General features: G+C 41.0%; 1 protein-coding gene across 7 annotated transcripts in view; it reads right to left on the reverse strand.

Moving 5' to 3' along the window:
- Positions 1 to 15842: 15842 nt before the first annotated feature.
- The window catches only part of CFLAR (CASP8 and FADD like apoptosis regulator), a 50364-nt gene continuing 44775 nt past the window's right edge, over positions 15843 to 21431 (reverse strand). For 6 of the 7 annotated variants that reach the window (XM_065930835.1, XM_065930839.1, XM_065930833.1 and 3 more), the window contains 2 exons: positions 18153 to 18669; positions 15843 to 16010 (listed from right to left, as the gene is read on the reverse strand). In XM_065930835.1, coding sequence (XP_065786907.1) covers positions 15869 to 16010; positions 18153 to 18669 — 659 coding nt within the window. In that variant the 3' untranslated portion in view covers positions 15843 to 15868. The remainder of the gene's footprint in view (positions 16011 to 18152; positions 18670 to 21431) is intronic. The other variant, XM_065930838.1, reaches the window with a different exon arrangement.

The following is a 21431-nucleotide window of genomic DNA, read 5'->3' on the forward strand; positions in this document are numbered from 1 at the left end:
TGCTCTACTCTCTCTTTTTTTTTTGTTTTTGTCTCTTTTTTTGTTCTACTCTCTATTTTCTTCTCTCTTTATTATCAGACTCTGATTTCACCCTCCAATGATTATTTCATACATATATTTTCAATTTTTTTTTAATATATCTGCTGGTTTTCCAAATCAATTTTAGTTTTAACTCTTTGCTACTGTTTCTATTTCCTTTTATTTTTTGTTATTATTTTGTTCTCTTTGCCATTGAAGTTTGGTTTTACCTTCCAGTACCTGTTTCATATAGATTCATATTTTCTCTAATATATCTGTTAGTTTTCTGAATTTATTATTTTTGTATTCTTTGTTATCATTCTGCTCCTTTCCTTTCCTTTTTTTTTTTTTTTTTTGCCTTGGCCTGTGGTTTTTCCAGTAGTCGTGTATGGATGTAAAGGTTGAACCATGAAGAAAACTGAACACCAAAGAATTGATGCTTTTGAACTGTGGTATTGGAGAAGACTCTTGAGAGTCCTTTGGACTATGAGGAGATCAAACCAGTCAGTCCTCAAGGAAATCAGTCTTGAATATTCATTGGAAGGACTGATGCTGAAACTGAAGCTCCAATACTCTGGCCACCTGATGCAAAGAACTAACTCATTGGAAAAGACCCTGACGCTGGGAAAGATTGAAGGCAGGAGAAGGGGATGACAGAGGATGAGATGGTTGGATAAGATCACTGGCTTGATGGACATGAGTTTGAGTAAACTTCAGGAGTTGGTGATGGACAGGGAGGACTGGCACGCTGCAGTCCATGAGGTTCCAAAGAGGTGTACATTACTGAGCAACTGAACTGAGTTAAACTGAACTGCAGCTTGTGGGATTGTGGTTCACAGTCCAGTGATCAGTCCTGAGCTCCTGTGGTAAGAACACCAAGTTCAAACTGCTGGACTAACAAAGAACATCAGGCCCCATGGAATGTTAACTGGAGTGAGTTATCCAAGAGGTCCACATCTCAACACCAAGGCCTAGCTCTACCCAACTGCCTACAAACTCCACTGCTGGAAACCTTAAGCCAACAATTAGTAAGACAGGAATACAGTCCCACTCATTAAAAAAAAAAATTAAAAATGAGATGACAAAAAAGTAAGTTACAGATGAAAGAGCAAGGTAAATACCTACAAGGCCAAATAAATGAAGAGGAAATAGGCAACTCATCTGAAAAAGAATTTAGAGCAATGATAATAAAGAAGTTCCAAAATCTTGAAAGTAGAATGGATTTTATTCTATTTAATGTATTAATGGGCTTCCCTGGTAGCTCAGGTGGTAAAGAATCTGCCTGCAATGCAGGAGGCCTGGATTCGATCCCTGAGTCAGGAAGATCCCCTGTAGAAGGAAATGGCAACTCACCCCAGTATTCTTGCCTAGAGAATTCCATGGACAGAGGAACTTGGCAGGCTACACTCCATGGGGTTGCAAAGAGTCAGACATGACTAAACTACTAACACATAATGTATTAAATGTGTTCTATTTAATGTATTTATTCTATTTAAATGTATTTAACAAGGACCAAGAAGAAATAAAGAATAAACACAGTGATAACACAATTGCTGAAATTAAAAATACTCTAGAAGGAACCAGTAAATAACTGAGGCAGAAGAATGAATAAGTGAGCTGGAAGATAGCATGGTGGAGATAACTCTCAAGGGGCAGAATAAAGAAAAAAGAATGAAGAGAATTGAGGATAGTCTCAGAGACCTCTGGGACAAGATTTAACACACCAACATTCAAATTATAGGGGTCCCAGAAGAAGAGAAAGGGAAATGGTCTGAGAAAATGTTTGAAGAAAGTGTAGTCAAAAATATCCCTAACATGGGAAAGGAAATAGTCACCCAAGGACAGGAAACACAGAGTCCCATACAGGATAAGCCCTAGGAGAAACACACTAGACACTTATTAATCAGACTAACAAAACTAAATACAAAGAAAAAATATTAAAAGCATCAAGGGGAAAGTAAAAAAGTAAAAAAAATAACATAAAAGGAATTCCCATAAGGCTATCAGCTGATTTTTCAGCAGAAACTCTACAGTCCAGAAGGGAGTGGTAGGATATATTTAAAGTGAAGAAAGGGGGGAAACCTACAACCAAGATTACTCTATCCTGCAAGGATCTTATTTAGAATTGATAAAGAAATCAAAAGTTTTACAGACAAGCAAAGGCTAAGAGAATTCAGAACCACAATATCAGCTTCACAACAAATGCTAAAGAAACTTCTTTAAGCACAAAACATAAGAGAAGAAAAAAACCCTACCAAAACAAACCTAAAACAATTAAGAACATGGCCATAGAAACATACATATCAATATTTATGTTAAATGTAAATGGGTTAAATGCCCCAACCAAAAGACACAGACTGGATGAGTAGATAACAAAATAAGACTGTGTATATGCTGCCTACAGGAGACCCACTTCAGACCTAGGGACACATAGAGACTGAAAATAAGGGGATGGAAAAAGCTATTCCATGTAAATGGAAATCAAAAGAAAGCTGGAGTAGCAATACTTATATCAGGCAAAATAGACTTTAAAATAGCTGTTGCAAAAGATAAGGAAGGACTCTCCATAAGGATCAAAGGATCAATCCAAAAAGATTTAACAATTATAAATATGTATGCACCCAACATAGAAACATCTCAATACTAAAGGCAAACGCACAACTATAGAAGGGGAAAGTGATAGTAACACAATAATAGTAGAATTTAAGACCACATTTATTCTAATGGACAGATCATCCAGACAGAAAATTAATAAGGAAACACAAACCTTAAATGACACATTAAATAACACATATGAACCTAATTGATAGCCACAGGAAATTCTATCCAAAGGCAGCAGAATACACTTTTCCTCAAATACACATGGAACATTCTCCAGGGTAGATCACATCTTGGGTCACAAATCAAGCCTTGGTACATTAAAAAAAACTGAAATCATATCAAGCATCTTTTCTGACCACAATGCTATGAAATTAGATATTGATTACAGGAAACCAAACTGCAAAAATTACAAAAATACGAATGTTAAGCCATATGCTTCTAAATAACCAAAGTCACTGAAGAAATCAAAGAGGAAGTTAAAAAAAAAAATGCCTTGAAACAAATGACAATGGAAACACTATGACCCAAAGTCTATGGAATGCAGCAAAAGCAGTTTTGAGAGGGACAGTTATGGCAATACAATCCTACTTCAAGAAATGAGAAAAACATTAAATAAACAACTTAACCTTATACCTAAAGAAAGAACAACAGCAAAAGAACCTCCCACCTAGTTAGTAGAAGAAAGGAAATCATAAAAGATCAGAGCAGAAATAAATAAAAAAAGAAAAGAAGCAAACAATAGCAAAGATCAAAAACTAAAAGCTGGTTCTTTGAGAAGATTAATTAACAAACCATTAGCCACACTTATCAAGAAAGAAAGGGAGAAGGCTCAAATCAATCAAAACAAAGGATCATGAGAGACTACTATGAGCAAATCAGTTCAGTTCAGTTCAGTCACTCAGTCGTGTCTGACTCTTTGCGACCCCATGAACTGCAGCACGCCCTGTCCATCACCAACTCCCGGAGTTTACTCAGACTCATGTCTATTGAGTCAGTGATGCCATCCAATTATCTCATCTTCTGTCGTCCCCTTCTCCTCCCACCTTCAACCTTTCCCAGCATCAGGGTCTTTTCCAGTAAGTCAGTTCTTTGCCTCAGGTGGCCAAAATATTGGAGTTTCAGCTTCAACATCAATCCTTCCAATGAACACTCAGGACTGATTTCCTTTAGGATGGACTGGTTGGAGCTCCTTGCAGTATATGCCAGTAAAATAGACACTTTGGAAGAAATGAACAAATTATTAGGAAAGTAAAACCTTCCAAGACTGAGCCAAGAAGAAATAGAAATTATGAATAGACCAATCACAAGCACTGAAATTGAAACTGTGATTAAAAAAATCTTCCAACAAACAAGAGCCCAGGGACAGATGGCTTCACAAGTGAATTCTATCATATGTTTAGAGAATAACTGACACCTATCCTTCTCAAACTCTTCCAAAAACATTGTAGAGAGAGGAACACTCCCAAACTCATTCTACAAGGCCACCATCACCCTGATACAAAAGCCAGACAAAGACATCACACACAAAAAAGAAATTTAGAGACCAATGTCACTGATGAACATAGATGCAAAAAATCCTCAACAAAATACTAGCAAACAGACTCCAGCAACACATTAAGAGAATCATACACCATGATCAAGTGGGGTTTATCCCAGGAATGCAAGAATTCTTCAATATATGCAAATCAATCAATGTGACAACCATATTAACAAACTGAAAGATAAAAACCATATGATAATCTCAATAGATGCAGAAAAATCTTTTGACAAATTTCAACACCCATTTATGATTAAAAACTCTCAAGAAAATGGGTATAGAAGGAACTGACCTCAACATAAAAAAGGCCATGTGAGCCAAACCCACAGCAAACATTATCCTCAATGGTAAAAAACTTAAAGTATTTCCTCTAAAATCAGGAAGAAGACTAGGGTGCCCACTCTTGCCACTAGTTCTAGCCATGGTAATCAGAGAAGAAGAAAAAAAAATGCAGATTAGAAAAGAAGAAGTAAAACTCTCAGTGTTTGCAGATGAATTTAGTGAATTCCCAGAATACAAAATTAATGCACAGAAGCTCCTCGCATTCCTATACACTAACAATGAAAATTCAGAAAGAAAAATTAAGGAAATAATCCCATTCACCACTGCAACAGAAAGAATAAAATACCTAGGAATAAACCTACCTGATGAAATAAAAGAACTGTATGCAGTAAACCATAAGACACTGATGAAAGAAATAAAAAATGACACAAACAGATGGCGTGATGTATCATGTCCTTGGATTGGAAGAATCAATATTGTGAAAATGACTATACTACCTAAAGCAATCTACAGATTCAGTTCAATCTCTGTCAAATTACCAGTGGCATATTTCACAGAACTAGAATAAAAAATTTTACAGTTTCTATGGAAACACAAAAGACCCCCAATAGCTAAAGCAATCTTGAGAAACAATGGAGCTGGAGGAATCAACCTTCCTGACTTCAGGCTATACTACAACGCTACAGTAACCAAGACAGTATGGTACTAGCACAGAAACAGAAATATCGATGAATGGAACAAGACAGAAAGCCCAGAGATAAACCCATGCACCTATGGGCACTTAATCTTTGACAAAGGAGACAAAAATACATAATGGAGAAAAGACAGCCTCTTCAATAAGTGGTGCTGGGAAAACTGGACTTTATTTTTCTGGGCTCCAAAATCACTGCAGATGGTGATTGCAGCCATGAAATTAAAAGATGCTTACTCCTTGGAAGGAAAGTTATGATCAACCTAGAGAGCATATGAAAAAGCAGAGACATTACTTTGTCAACAAAGGTCCGTCTAGTCAAGGCTATGGTTTTTCCAGTAGTCATGTATGGATGTGACAGTTGGACTATAAAGAAAGCTGAGCTCCGAAGAATTGATGCTTTTGAACTGTGGTGTTGGAGAAGACTCTTGAGAGTCCCTTGGACTGCAAGGAGATCCAACCAGTCCATCCTAAAGGAGATCAGTCCTGGGTGTTCATTTGAAGGATTGATGTTGAAGCTGAAACTCCAATACTTTGGCCACCTGATGCGAAGAGCTGACTCATTTGAAAAGACCCTGATGCTGCGAAAGATTGAGGGCAGGAGGAGAAGGGTATGACAGAGGATGAGATGGTTGGATGGCATGACTGACTCAATGGACATGGGTTTGGGTGAACTCCAGGAGTTGGTGATGGACAGGGAGGCCTGGAGTGCTGCAGTTCATGAGTCACAAGGAGTCAGACACAACTGACTGAAATGAACTGAACTGAACTGATGCATATTCCTAGCACCATATACAAAAATAAACTCAAAATGGATTAAAGACCTAAATGTAAGGCCAGAAACTATAAAATGCTTAGAAGAGAACATAGGCAGAATGCTTTTTAACATAAATTGCAGCAGGATCCTCTTTGGCTCCCCTCCTAGGGTACTAGAAATAGAAACAAAAACAAAGGAGTGGGAGCTGATTAAACTTAAGAGCTTTTTCGCAGCAAAGGAAGCAATAAACAATGAGAAGACAGCACTCAGAATAGGAGAAAATAATTGCAAATGAAGCAACTGACAAAGGATTAATCTCCAAAATATAGAAAGAATTCAATATTAGAAATACAAACAACCTAATTAAAAAATAGGCAGAAGACCTAAACAGACATTTCTCCAAAGAAGACTTACTGATGGCCAACAAATGAAAAGAGGCTCAAATGGCTCCTTATTAAAGAAATGCAAATCAAAACTACAATGAGGTATCACCTCACACATCAGAATGGCCATCACCAAAAATCTACAAGCAATAAATGCTGGAGAGGACATGGAGAAAAGGGACAATTCTTGCACTTTTGGTGGGAATGTAAATTGATACGGCTACTATGGAGAACAGTGTGGAGATTCCTTTAAAAACTAGGAATAAAACTACCATATGACCCAGCAATCTCACTACTTGGCATATACTCTGAGAAAACCATAATTCTAAAAGACACATGTACCCCAGTGTTTATTGCAGCACTATTTGCAATAGCTTGGACATGGAATCAACCTAGACATTCATCAACAGATAGATAAAGCTGTAGTACATTTATACAATGGAATATTACTCAGCCATTAAAAGGAACAAGTATGAGTCAGTTGAACTGAGGTGAATGAACTTAGAGGCTGTTATACAGAGCGAAATAAGTCAGAAACAGAAAAACAAATATCATATGCTAACACATATATATGAAACCTAGAAAGATGGTACTGATGAACCTATTTGCAGGGCAGCAATGGAGACAGACATAGAGAACAGACTTGTGGACCTGAGAGGGGAAGGAAAGGGTGGGATGAGGTGAGTGAATATATATATACACACACATATATAGGCTTCCCTGGTGGCTCAGACTGTAAAGAATCCATATTATATGCATATATGTTATATACATACATATATGTATTACCATGTGTGAAATAGCTAGCAAGTGGGAAGTTACTGTATAACGCAGGGAGCTCAGCCTGGTGTTCTATGACCACCTGGAGGGGTGGGATGGGAGGGTGTGAGGGAGACTCAAGAAGGAGGGGTTATATGTATACTTATGACTGATTCACATTGTCATATGGCAGAAATCAACACAACACCACAAAGCAATTATCTTCCAATTAAAAATAAAAATAATGGGCAAAAGATTTTAATATATATCTCAACAAAGAAGATCTATGGGGAATTTCCTGTTAATCTAGTAGTTAGGACCCCACACTTTCACTGGGCCAAGTGCCCAGTTTCAATTCCTGGTTGGAAGAAGATATACAAATGTCAAATAAGGATAAAAAAGTACTCATCATCTTGTCGTTAAATAATTGCAAATTAAAAGAACAATATGAATATAACGTGTAAATCAACTATACTTCAATTAAAAAATATATATATACACACATAATATCACTACAGATCTACTAAAATAGCTGAAATGCAAGCCACTAACACCACCAAATGCTGGCAAGGATGTGGAGCAAAAGAACTCTGCCAAATAGTACAGCCACTTAGGAATACAGTCTTTCCATTTTTTCAGAAGTTAAACATAGGGTTACTAAACAATACAGCAATTTCTCTCCTACATATTCACTCAAGTAAGTTGAGCACCTACATTCACACAAAAGTCAGCACACGAATGATTCTAACAGCTTTATTCATGATGCCAAAACTTAGAAGCAACCAAGATACCCTTCCATAAGTGAACCAACAATCTCTGGTGTATCTAAACAATGAAGTATTATCCAGAAATAAAAAGAACTGACCTGACCTGCCTCTTGAGAAACCTGTATGCAGGTCAGGAAGCAACAGTTAGAACTGGACATGAAACAACAGACTGGTTCCAAATAGGAAAAGGAGTACATCAAGCCTGTATATTGTCACCCTGCTTATTTAACTTACATGCAGAGTACATCATGAGAAACGCTGGACTGGAAGAAGCACAAACTGGAATCAAGATTGCCAGGAAAAATATCAATAACCTCAGATATGCAGATGACACCACCCTTATGGCAGAAAGTGAAGATGAACTAAAGAGCCTCTTGATGAAAGTGAAAGAGGAGAGTGAAAAAGTTGGCTTAAAGCTCAACATTCAGAAAACTAAGATCATGGCATCTGGTCCCATCACCTCATGGGAAATAGATGGGGAGACAGTGGAAACAGTGTCAGACTTTATTTTTTCAGGCTCCAAAATCACTGCAGATGGTGACTGCAGCCATGACATTAAAAGACGCTTACTTCTTGGAAGGAAAGTTATGACCAACCTAGATAGCATATTAAAGCAGAGACATTACTTTGCCAACAAAGGTCCGTCTGGTCAAGGCTATGGTTTTTCCAGTAATCATGTATGGATGTGAGAGTTGGACTGTGAAGAAAGCTGAGTGCCGAAAAATTGATGCTTTTGCACTGTGGTGTTGGAGAAGACTCTTGAGAGTCCCTTGGACTGCAAAGAGATCCAACCAGTCCATTCTGAAGGAGGTAAGTCCTGGGTGTTCATTGGAAGGACTGATGCTGAAGCTGAAACTCCAATACTTTGGCCACCTCATGCAAAGAGTTGACTCATTGGAAAAGACCCTGATGCTGGGAGGGATTGGGGGCAGGAGGAGAAGGGGACGACAGAGGATGAGATGGCTGGATGGCATCACCGACTCGATGGGCGTGAGTTTGAGTAAACTCGGGCAGTTTGTGATGGACAGGGAGGCCTGGCGTGCTGCAATTCATGGGGTCACAAAGAGTCGGACATGCCTGAGCGACTGAACTGAACCGATCATGTTATAAAAAGACATGGAGGAATTTTAAACACATTTTATTGAGTGAAAGAAGTCAGTCTGAAAAGGCTATTATACTGTATGGCATTCTAGAAATGGCAAAATTATAAAGAAAGTGAAAAGATCAGTGGTAGTCAAGGGCTTAGGGGGAGAGAAGGATGAGTAAGTGGAGCACAAAGTATTTTAGGGCAGTGAAACTGCTCTGTAAGATACATTAATGGTACATACCTGATACTATGTATTTGTCAAAACCAGGAGCTGTACAACACTGAATGAACCCTAATGTAAATGCTAGTAGACTTGAGTTTAATACAAATGTATCAATATTGTTCCTCAATTGTAACAGCTGTACCACAAAAATGCAAGGTGTAAATAGAGGAGAACTGGGGGGAGTGGGAGAGTATATGGAAACTTTGTACTTTCTGTAAAAATTTTCTGTAATCCTAAAATTATTCTAAAAAACAGGGTGTCTTAAAAAGGAAAAAAAGTTGGGGAGAAAGGTTCGTGGAACAACAAATAAATTATCTTAATCTTCTCTTTTTCCCCTTTTTAAAAAAATTTGAGGTGAAATTTGCATACAATGTACTATTTTAAAGTGTACAATTCAGTGACATTTAGTACATTTACAGTGTTAATGCGACCATTACCTCTATCAATTCCAAATCATTTTAAGAACTTCAAAGGAGACCTTGACCCTGCTTAAGCAATCTTCCCCCAATGCCCCCTTTACCCCAGTCTCTGGCAACTGCTAATCTGCTATTTTTCTCTATGGATTTACCTCTTCTGGGTATTTCACGTAAATGCTATCACACAATATGTGACCTTTTGTGTGTGACTTCTTTTACTTAGCATAATGTTTTCAAGGTCCATCTATGTTGTAGCATTGATCAGCACTTAATTTTTTCTTATGGATAAATAGCTATTTTATGGATATACCACGTTTGCTTAATCCATTCATCTGCTGAAGTACATTCCAGTTGCTTCCAACTGCTGTGAATTTACTGCTAGAAGCATGTACACACAAGTATTTGTTCACTTGTAATCTACTTTTCCGGTGACCCTCCACGTATCTAGTGGGGAGTTCAATTAATCCGTGGTCCTTGGTGTATACCAGCTGATATTGCAGAGGGATTTACTGAAGAGAATTTGTGTTTCTTGAATGTTTGCTTATCAAGTGTTTGATAGAGCCAAAGTGGAAAAAATTGAATGCATGGGTCTGGAAGCTTTGGTATGGCACAAGAAGATGCTTAGAGTGTTTCTTGAAATAGAGGAGAGAATAAATTCTTGAAAAATCAGACATTTCATTTAATGGCCTTGATTGAGTCCTACATTTCCACCTCTGGGGCTGCTGTAGACAAGAAAGGGTCTGGCTGGGAAACAAGAAATTGTGAATTTACAAACAGTGGGTCCTTTGGAGTCATTATCTTTGGTAATCCTAAACATATGTGCAGATTTACTATTTCTTCTTTATACCCAGTTCTGTGTATGTATTTGTCAAACTCTTACCCACTGTAAACCAGGTCCAAAAGCTGGTCTATCTTAATGATTCAGTTAGAACTCTTCCTTGTGGATTACCTCTCTTATGAGGACAGTGTCCAAGTCCTACTAATGTCTTAGCAAAGCATCTCCATCTCTCCAACAGAAACCACAAAAATATAAAAGAAAATCAATGACACCACCAGACATATCAAAAACTTAGGTCAGCTCAGGTTTTTAAATTTTATTTTTATTTATTTTCAGTTAGAGGATAATTGCTTTACAATGTTATGTTGACTTCTGCGATACAACATGAATCAGTTATAGTGTATATATATAACTCCTCCCTCTTAAGCTTCCATCTCCTCCCACCATCCCACCCCTTGAAGTCATCACAGAATATCAGGCTGATCAGCTCAGGTTTTAACATTACATTTTTAACCATACATACATACACACATTTTAAAACAATAATTAGAAAATTAAAATGATTTAAGCAAATTTTTATTTTAAACTTAAAACAGACATAAACATTTTCATCAAATAACAAGCTATAAGCCAGATTGTGTGAATGTGTGCTAAGTCACTTCAGTCATGTCCTACTATTTGTGACCCTATGGACTGTAGTCCACCAGGCTCTTCTGTCCATGGGGACGCTCCAGGCAAGAATACTGGAGTGGGTCACTATACCTGCCTCCAGGGGATCTTCCAGACCCAGGGATTGAACTCAGGTCTACAGCATTTGTAGGAGGGTTAGGCTTCAGCAATATGTGAACTGTGAACTTCCAGATGTTCAAGGTGGTTTTAGAAAAGGCAGAGGAACCAGAGATCAAATTGCCAACATTCGCTGGATCCTTGAAAAAGCAAGAGAGTTCCAGAAAAACATCTATTTCTACTTTATTGACTATGCCAAGGCCTTTGACTATGTGGATCACAATAAACTAAGGAAAATTCTGAAAGAGATGGGAATACCAGACCACCTGACCTGCCTCTTGAGAAACCTGTATGCAGGTCAGGAAGCAACAGTTAGAACTGGACATGGAACAACAGACTGGTTCCAAATAGGAAAAGGAGAACATCAAGGCTGTATATTGTCACCCTGCTTATTTAACTTATATGCAGAGTACATCATGAGAAACGCTGGGCTGGAAGAAGCACAAACTGGAATCAAGATTGCTGGGAGAAATATCAATAACCTCAGATATGCAGATGACACCACCCTTATGGCAGAAAGTGAAGAGGAACTAAAGACCCTCTTGATGAAAGTGAGAGTGAAAAAGTTGGCTTAAAGCTCAACATTCAGAAAACTAAGATCATGGCATCTGTTTCCATCACTTCATGGCAAATAGATGGGGAAACAGTGGAAACAGTGTTAGACTTTATTTTGGGGGGCTCCAAAATCACTTCAGATGGTGATTGCAGCCATGAAATTAAAAGAAGCTTACTCCTTGGAAGGAAAGTTATGACCAACCTAGACAGCATATTTAAAAGCAGAGACATTACTTCGTCAACAAAGGTCCATCTAGTCAAAGTTATGGTTTTTCCAGTAGTCATGTATGGATGTGAGAGTTGGACTATAAAGAAAGCTGAGCGCCGAAGAATTGATGCTTTTGAACTGTGGTGTTGGAGAAGACTCTTGAGAGTCCCTTGGACTGCAAGGAGATCCAGTCAGTCCTGGGTGTTCATTGGAAGGACTGATGCTGAAGCTGAAACTCCAATATTTTGGTCACCTGATGCGAAGAGCTGGCTCATTGAAAAGACCCTGATGTTGGCAAAGATTGAAGGTGGGAGAAGGGGACGACAGAGGATGAGATGGTTAGATGGCATCACCGACTCAATGGACATGAGTTTGGGTAAACTCTGGGAGTTGGTGATGGACAGGAAGGCCTGGCGTGCTATGGTTCACAGGATCACAGAGTCGGACACAACTAAGCGACTGAACTGAACTCTTTACTACTAGCACAAGCTGGACAACTAGGCTATATTCTGTGAGGCTTTGTGCTCAGTATCAAATTAAGACTTCTATTACTAGGGATAAAGAGAATGGTATTTGGGACAGTAAGCAGGGTCTGCTACACAAACCGACAAGGCTGACCTCAATCCTGCAAACTTGCTCCTAGAATCTTAGCGAAGAGATCCCCATTTCAAACACTGCAGACAGAAGAAGGTGTCAAGTGACACCAACCATGGCTCATTCGTTGAACAGGATGGAAGGGGCTGGGGGCTGGGATGGAACTGAGGTGGTAAGTCAGTCCTCCTAGCCCGTGGCCTGGACCAGCAGCCCCGAGAACAGGGATCCTGCTCCTGAAAAGGACTAAAGACCAGACAGAAGTGAAGACAGAAGTAGAGAAGAGTTGTTTCTTTACAACAACTGAAGAACCAATGAGTCAAAAGTTGAAAGAATTACCTAGTCTCTACTTTAGAAAGCAGTATTCTCAAATATATAAAGATAAGGATTTGGAAAACAGAAAAAATATCAGCTACAGTCCTGTCATCAGTATACCACTTTCGGAATATTTATTTCTGGGCTTTTGTTTTCCCGAGACATTTCTTTGTTTTTGCTTTAAATATACTTACTATAAAAATAAAGGCTCTGTTGGGATTTCCCTGCTGGTCCAGTGGCTAGGACTCCACACTCCTAATGCAAGGGGCCCAGATTCAATCCCTGGTCAGGGAGCTAGATCCCACATGTCACAACTAAAAATTCCCGCATGCTGCAACTAAGATCCTACATGCCACAGTGAAGATTGAGGATTCCATGTGCTTCAACTAAGATCTGGCACAGCCAAATACATAAATAAATACATTTTTTGAATGCTCTGATTATGGCTTGAGTTTTTATCCTCAGCCGGGGTGACCACGGATAATCTACTTAACATCACTGTGCTCACCCTTCTCATCTATGAAGTGGGAATAAATAATAAAGGGGACAAAAATACCTACCTTGTAGAGCTGTTCTGAGGATTGAATGAGACAATTCATGTGATGAGCTAAGAACAACTTCTGTAAACCTTTATTATTTGTATATATAGTTTTAACAGTTATATAGAATTCCAACCACTGGGCTTCTCAGCATAATCATACTCCTATTGCTGAACATTGGATGAATTTTCAGTTGGGGGGTTACTATAAAGTTTGAAGTATTTTAATACATTTATCTCTTTTATACTTAGGCCTATTACTTAAGCAATATCTTCAGAGTCTTCTCTGAAGATTTTAGAACATTTCATTTAAGCTGGGTTGTGGGTACATGAGTATCCATTGTATTGATACCTAATATAGCTCTCTTTTAGAATGCCTAAAAAACTTCATTTAAAAACTATACTCAATGAAATAAGGCATTTAATAATCAAATGCTTATATACACAAGTGTCAAAGTAGTTCAGACTCCACTATTAAGTGAGGAAAAATAACTTACATGAGAACTGACTAAAAGACAGAGATGGGGATCTTTTCAGCTCTTCACAGGCCAATCACATGCCAGGCACCTCCTAGCTTGTCACCATCACTCACATTCTCTACACTCCAGCTAAAAGTTACACTCACGGTTTTTAAAACATGCCTTGCATTTCCCCTGCTCCTTCATTTGATCTGTTTCTTCTGCAATGTATTCTCTTCTCCATCTCAACCTGCCAAAATCCTTACCAGTTTTCAAGCTTTGATTCAACGTTTTCAAAATAACTCCTCCACAGTGTGCTATTAATAATAAAAGCTATGTGCGCATGGCATCACCAGTGCAGTCATTGGGTATGATCATAAAGGCTCTCTCATTTCATCCTGGGAACAATTCTGTGAAGTAGGCAAGGGATGGCAAGTCCTTATTCCTCCCATCTTGGAGGCCTGCTCTTGGAATCAAAGTCCCTCTGCTCCACCCTATAACCCTTGCCAGTGAGCAAAACACACAAGCAAACCCTTAACACTCTTCTCCCTGAAATCTGTGGGCTGACAAATGGTGTTAACAAAAGTAAACAGACAACATAATACAATTTAATATAATTTAATAAATAACTGCTTTTTTATTGCTGTTTTGTTTTTTGCTTTGTATTTTTTTTTTCCTCCAAGTGCTACGTGGGATCAGTTTCCCAACGAAGGATCAGACTCAAGTCCCCTGCAGTGGAAGTGCAGAGTCTTAACCTCTGAACCGCCGGGGAGGTCCCACTTTAAGGATAATTTTAAGCAATAATACTCTTCCAGGCCATGCTCTCCAATCCAAGGAGGAAAGGTATGTGTATGTACCAAGTCACTTCAGTCACGTCCAACTCTTTGAGATCCCATGCAGCCTGCCAGGCTCCTCTGTCCATGTGATTCTTTGCACCTTGAGTGAGCTTTGGCAGTTTGTCTCTCAAGGACATAGTCAATTTCATAAAAGTTTTTATCAGCATAAAGCTGCCAATAAATATTATTGCTGTTTTAATGTCCCTATGGGATCTGCAGTAGCGTCTCTTCTTACTGCTGCTGCTGCTGCTAAGTCACGTCGGTTGTGTCCGACTCTGTGCGACCCCATAGACGGCAGCCCAACAGGCTCCTCTGTCCCTGGGATTCTCCAGGCAAGAGTACTGGAGTGGGTTGCCATTGCCTTCATCTCTTCTTACTAACACTCCTCATTTGTGTCTGTCTTTTCCTTTATCATTCTAGCTACTGCATGCGTGCTCCGTGGCTCAGTTGTGTCTGATTCTTTCCAGGCCTGCTGAACTAGAGATCGATCTTACTAGTTGTATGCCACAAATTTTGCTATTTGTATTTTCATTTTATTCAATTAAAGATATTTTCCAATTTCCCTAGACTTTTTTGAACAGAGGGTATTTATAAGTGTGCCGTCTGATTTCCAAACATTTGTAGATTTTTCAGATGCTATTTTTAGGCTAATTTCTCTATAGTCTGAGAATATAATTTTGTGTGGTTTCAATCCTCTTAAATATATTATTTTATGGCCCAGAATATAGTCTGTTGTGGTGAATGTTTCATGAACATTTGCAAAAAATGCTCTACTGTTTTTGGATGGTGGTGGTTTAGTTAAGTTGTGTCCAACTCTTGGGACCCCATGGACTGTGGCCTCTGTCCATGGGATTCTCTATGCATGAATACTGGAGTGGGCTGCCATGAGTCCTCAAAGGGGATCTTCTTGACCCAGGGATTGAACCTGCTCTCCTGTGACTCACTCTTGCATTGCAGGTGAATTCTCTACCACTGAGCCACCGGGGAAGCCCAAGGAAAGGTATACTATACCTAATTAGATGTAGAAAGCTATGTGAATCCTAGACAGACAGGCAACCTCAGATCTGAAAGCCACAATTTTTAATTGAATGTCTGTGTCCACCCTCCAATATGATAGTATTAGGTAGCCTTCGGGAGGGGATTAGGTCATGGTGGTGCAGTCCTTATGAACAAAATCAGTGCCCTTATAAGAAGAGACATAAGACAGCCTGTTCTCTCTGTGCTTTCTGACATATGGAGACACAACAGGAAGCAGGTTCTTACACGCTGTGACTTTGACTTTTTATTTGTGAGAGAGGAAGAGCTTCTTTCTCAAAGTGTGCTGCAGCCAGACGTAGTACCGCTCCTTAGCAGACACTTTGATGTTCCAATCATACACCAGGCTGTTGAGTTCGGTGTGGAGCTCCAGGAGCGAGTGCTTCCTGCTGGGAACGGAAAAGGCAAAAATTAATCCCATGCGATTATCAATGAGGAGAGAGATTATCATCAGAATGAAATCAACTCACAGATATGAAAGTGCTGTAAAACTGTGCCTTTCTAAATAGTCTACAAGCTGCTTAGCACATGATCTGAACAGGTTTGCTGCAGTCTGGTGCGATGACCACAGTCCACTCCCCCAAGGGGCAACTCTGTGCAAATGCATAATGAATGTAAAAGGCCAGGCCAACGATGTGGCTGGCCCATGGCTTTCCACCTTGGAAGGCTGAGTCATCCCTGCTGTAGCCCTCCCCTCACTGTTGAGCCATCTCCGAGGAGGCTAGGTGTCCCAGACCCTGAGATTTATTCCTGGGGTCCCCCAAGTGACAAAAGATGCCTTTCACAAGTGACTTGGAGATACTCTAAATTGTAATTAGTGGGGAACTGAAAAGGGACTACTAATCTTACATTTGAGGCACAGTGAGGCTTGCTTCCACCTAAAGGAACACCAGATCACTAATGGTTCCCTTAGAAAAGTATTCTTGCCAATAAACATCAAAAATGTCCAAGTAACAAAGACTTGCAAACCTGTATGTACACTCTGGTACCATTTTTTACCCATCAAATTGTCAAGACGTGGGGAAATAAAAGAGCACACACCATTAGTGAGAACTCAGGGGTGTAGACAGTCTCATAAAAGTAGGCCTATGGGGATTCCCTGGTGGTCCAGTGGTTAGGACTCAATGCTCTCGCTACCAGGGTTCTGGGTTCAATCCCTAATTGAGAAACTAAAGTCCCTCAAGCCACATGGCATGGCCAAAATATTTTTGAAAAGCTGGTCTAACTGTCCTAGAAGACAATCTGATAAGATGTATCAAAGGTTTTTAACATGCTTATGGGAATTCCCTGGTGGTCCAATGGTTAAGAGGCTGCCTGCCAAGGCCGGGAACAAGCGTTTGATCCCTGTTCTTGGAAGATTTCACACGCCACAGGGTAACTAGGTCTGTGTGCCACAATTACTGAGCCCACACTCTACAGCCTGTGCTCTGCAACAAGAGAAGTCACTGCAACGAGAAGTCCACAGACTGCAAGGAAGAGCAGCCACCACTCTCTGCCGCTAAAGAAAAGCCTGAGAGCAGCCAGGAAGACCCAGTGAGGTTGCAAATAAATAAACATATTTTTAATGCTGGTTATTTGACACAGTAATTCCACTTCTGGGAATTTTCCCTTCAATAAAACAATTATGAATAAGCACAAATACTGACCTGAAGAAACGTAAAAACATTGCCCAATGCAAAATGTTGCCCAACAACTAAAGACTGGCTAAGGAAATTATGCTATATCCATATTAGGGACTACTCAGCAGATAGTAAAATGCTATAGAAATGTGATTCCTGGCATGTAAAAATAAGCTGTTACACAAGCTAAAAGCATGTTATAAAGTAACAGTAAATTATGATTTCACTTTGGCTTAAAAAACATGTTTATGTATAATTGTATGGGATTCAAAAAAGATCTGGAAGGCAATACATTGAGAATTGGTTAAACAGGTTGGTTCTGGTAAGTTGGATTAAAACTGCTTGCTATGTTCTGCTTTCAGCATCTAAATCTCATGGTTTTGTTGTCATTGTTGTTTTTTCAGTAAGGAGCATGCATTGCTTTTATAATAAGAAAAAACAAACATTTCTTAATTTTGATGAAAAATATCCAAACCACAAGCTCTACTAAATTCCTTCTAAGGCACAAAGCATTCATAAACTGTGCAGAATCTATCTCAGACTCTTAAGGCAACCCCATCAAGGAATGAAAAAATCCCCCTGAAGAGAAGGGCATCAAACAGTGGCACTTCCATCTTGGTGCATGTGCGTATGCTAAGTCGCTTTAGTCGTGTCCATCTCTTTGCGACCCTAAAGACTGTAGCCCTCCAGGCTCCTCTGTCCATGGGATTCTCCAGGCAAGAACACTGGAGTGGATTGCCATGCCCTCCTCCAGGGGATCTTCCCAACCCAGGGGTTGAACCCGCATCTCTTATGTCTCCTGTGTTGGCAGGTGGGATTTTTACCACTAGCACCACTTGGGAAGGCCCTTCCGTCTTGGCCACAGAAAATAAACAACTGGGGCCAGTATCCACCACAGCTTGGGTGGCTCACCTTTCTTGCCACAGTTTCTGGGAGAGGCACTGCAGGTACAGTGAGGGTGAGCTGGAGGGCCCCTCCAGCAGGGACACATCTGCTTTGCACAGACTCCAGAAGAAGTCAGCTTCTCGGTGAATCAAATCTCGGTAGGCCCCAGGCTTCCCGGCCTTGGATTCTGCACTTTTCACTGATGGCCCGTCCACCTCCAGGAAGCTGCTGTCCTCCAGCTGGCCCTCTGATTTCACATAGCTCTGAATAAAAAAGAGCTTTGGCTTCCCTGAGAGAGAGGGGCACATGTCTGCCATGAACATCCTTCTGATATGATCCAAAGGGACTCCAGAGTGAGTCTGATCCACGCCAAACACGCTCTGGGAGCCCCCTCGGCTCACCAGGATACACACGAAGCTGTCGGAGTTGTGGTGCTGGGGCATCTGGGCAACTTGGCACAGAATGTCGGTTATATCTTGCATAGTGAGATATAAGAAACGCTTGACTTCATAGCCCAGGGAAGTGAAGGTGTCCCGAAGACTGTCTGGAAAAAACAAACAGGAAAAACAACATAGGAGTAAGGAAAGCTCAAGAGACACTGGGTCACAATCCTCAACATGGTCTCATCTCCATTACTTGTCTTTTTCTGCTTTTTTGTCATAGTTTGAGGCTTTAACCTGGTGGCTCAGACGGTAAACAATCTGTCTGCAGTGAAGGTTCTATCCCTGGGTCGGGAAGATCTCCTGGAGAAGCAAATGGCTAGCCACTCCAGTATTCTTGCCTGCAGAATTTCAGGGGCCAAGGAGCCTGGAGGGCTACAGTCCATGGAGTTGCAAAGAGTTGGACATGACCGAACAACCAACATTTTCTTTTCTGAGGCTTTAAAGGTCCTGAGCAGAGAAGGCAGTGGCACCCCACTCCAGTACTCTCGCCTGGAAAATCCCATGGACGGAGGAGCCTGGTGGGCTGCAGTCCATGGGGTCGCTAAGAGTCGGACACGACTGAGTGGCTTCACTTTCACTTTTCACTTTCATGCACTGGAGAAGGAAATGGCAACCCACTCCAGTGTTCTTGCCTGGAGAATCCCAGGGACGGCGGAGCCTGGTGGGCTGCCGTCTATGGGGTCGCACAGAGTTGGCCACGACTGAAGTGACTTAGCAGCAGTAGCAGTAAAGGTCCTGAGAATGGGGCAGGAGGATAGAATCAGCCTGAAACATGACTTATGAGACTTATGTCCCAGGTTCACAGTCATGGTCTGTCCCGTTACATCTCTTTCCCTGACTGAGGCCACCACCACATCTGGTCTCAGGCATGGACTGAGCCCACCTCTCATCTAAATGAGAGTGAAAAACACTTTTTCTTTTCAACCAAAACTTTTGTTCAAGGGGCTCCTTCTTAAAATAACCCACAAGTTCATAGGAATGGGTGCATTTGCAGAGTGCAGATCTAAATCTAGATCCAACGGCCACAGAAAGGTTGACCCAGGTCATGAGTTCCCTCACCTCTACCCACTACACTTTTTTCTCCTTTTTTAAAAAATTTATTTAATTGGAGGATAATTACTTTACAATATTGTGTTGGTTTCCGCCACACATCAAAATGAATCAGCCATAGGTATACACATGTCTCCTCCCTCTGAAACTTCCTCCCACCTTATATTCTGGGCCTCCCTGATGGCTTAGACGGTAAAGTATCTGCCTGCAACACGGAAGACTTGAGTTCAATCCCTGGGTCAGGAGGATCCCCTGGAGAAGAGAATGGCAACCCACTCCAGTATTCTTGCCTGGAGAATTCCATGGAGAGAGGAGCCTGGCGGGCTACTGTCCATGGGGTCACAAACAGTCGGACACAACTGAGTGACTTCACTTTCACTTCACTTTTCAATTCACCAGGTAAGTCAGCAAAAGGGAGCAATGATAACCATCACCTAAGAATGTGGTTAAGCTATTCACTATTGTCCTTCTGCCTGACCAGGAGGCGAGGGCAAAAAAAACAATGAATTATATGTATATAGTATGTATATAGTATATATATATATGTATATATATATGTATATATATATATATATATATATATATAAAATGCCATAGTGAACAGGTATAAAGAAGGTGTCAATCTCTCTAAAATCCTATGACAAGCAACCTCACTTGTCTACACAGGGTCTCGGAATGGCAGACAAGGTGCAGCAGCACCTCCCGCTAGGCAAGGATTCCGAGGGTGAGGGTGCAGGCAAGGATTCCGAGGGTGTAGGCAAGGGTTCTGAGGGTGTACGGAAGGATTCCGAGGGTGAGGGTGCAGGCAAGGATTCCGAGGGTGTAGGCAAGGGTTCTGAGGGTGTAGGGAAGGATTCTGAGGATGTAGGCAAGGATTCCGAGGGTGAGGGTGTAGGCAAGGATTCCGAGGGTGCAGGCAAGGATTCTGAGGGTGCAGGCAAGGGTTCTGAGGGTGTAGGCAAGGATTCTGAGGGTGTGGGCGAGGATTCTGAGAGTGCAAGCAAGGATCCTGAGGGTGTAGGCAAGGTTTCCGAGGGAATAGGCAAAGATTCTGAGGGTGTGGGCAAGGATTCCGAGGGTGCAGGCAAGGATCCTGAGGGTGTAGACAAGGCTTCAGGGCGCAGTTTGGGTTCAGGTGGGGCTGTACCATGAGAGAACCTGGGCGGGAACCCCAGGGCCATCCCCTCTGCTTTATTCCAAACTCTCCCTTTCAGGCGTCACTCTCCAATCATGGAGCATATTCTCCCCTAGGGGGCAGAAGCAAACAGAGAAACACCGGACTCAAAGCTCTTTGTTTACTTGTCTCAGACTGACTTGAAAGCGAAAGTGAAGTTGCTCAGTCCTGTTCTACTCTCTGTGACCCCATGGACTGTAGCCTACCAGGCTCCTCCGTCCATGGGATTTTCCAGGCAAAAGTACTGGAGTGGACTGCCATTTCCTTCTCCAGGGGATCTTCCCAACCCAGGGATTGAAACCGGGTCTCCCGCATTGTAGGCAGACGCTTTACTGTCTGAGCCACCATGGAAGTCCAGACTGGCTTAGTCCCCTCAAAAGCCTCTTTTCACTGATAGATTGACTCCCTTATCAAAGCCCTTGAAAGAAAGCCACTTCCTCCCTTTCCATCCTCGTATGCAGGGGTCTGAATGGAACCCAAGCTGTTCTGCGCCTTACTTAATTTCTTGTTTTGATCTGGGCTGCCTGCAGGCTCTGGCTGGGCTGTTGCAAGGCAGCCAACAGGCCACTGCATGAAACTGGGTAAAAAAGGAAGTCCTGGAACCACAAGGTCTGAGTTTCAGTCCTGACTCCTCCACTC

Source organism: Muntiacus reevesi, chromosome 3 (genome assembly GCF_963930625.1).
Source record: "Muntiacus reevesi chromosome 3, mMunRee1.1, whole genome shotgun sequence".
In the NCBI taxonomy this organism is placed as follows: Eukaryota; Metazoa; Chordata; class Mammalia; order Artiodactyla; family Cervidae; genus Muntiacus; species Muntiacus reevesi.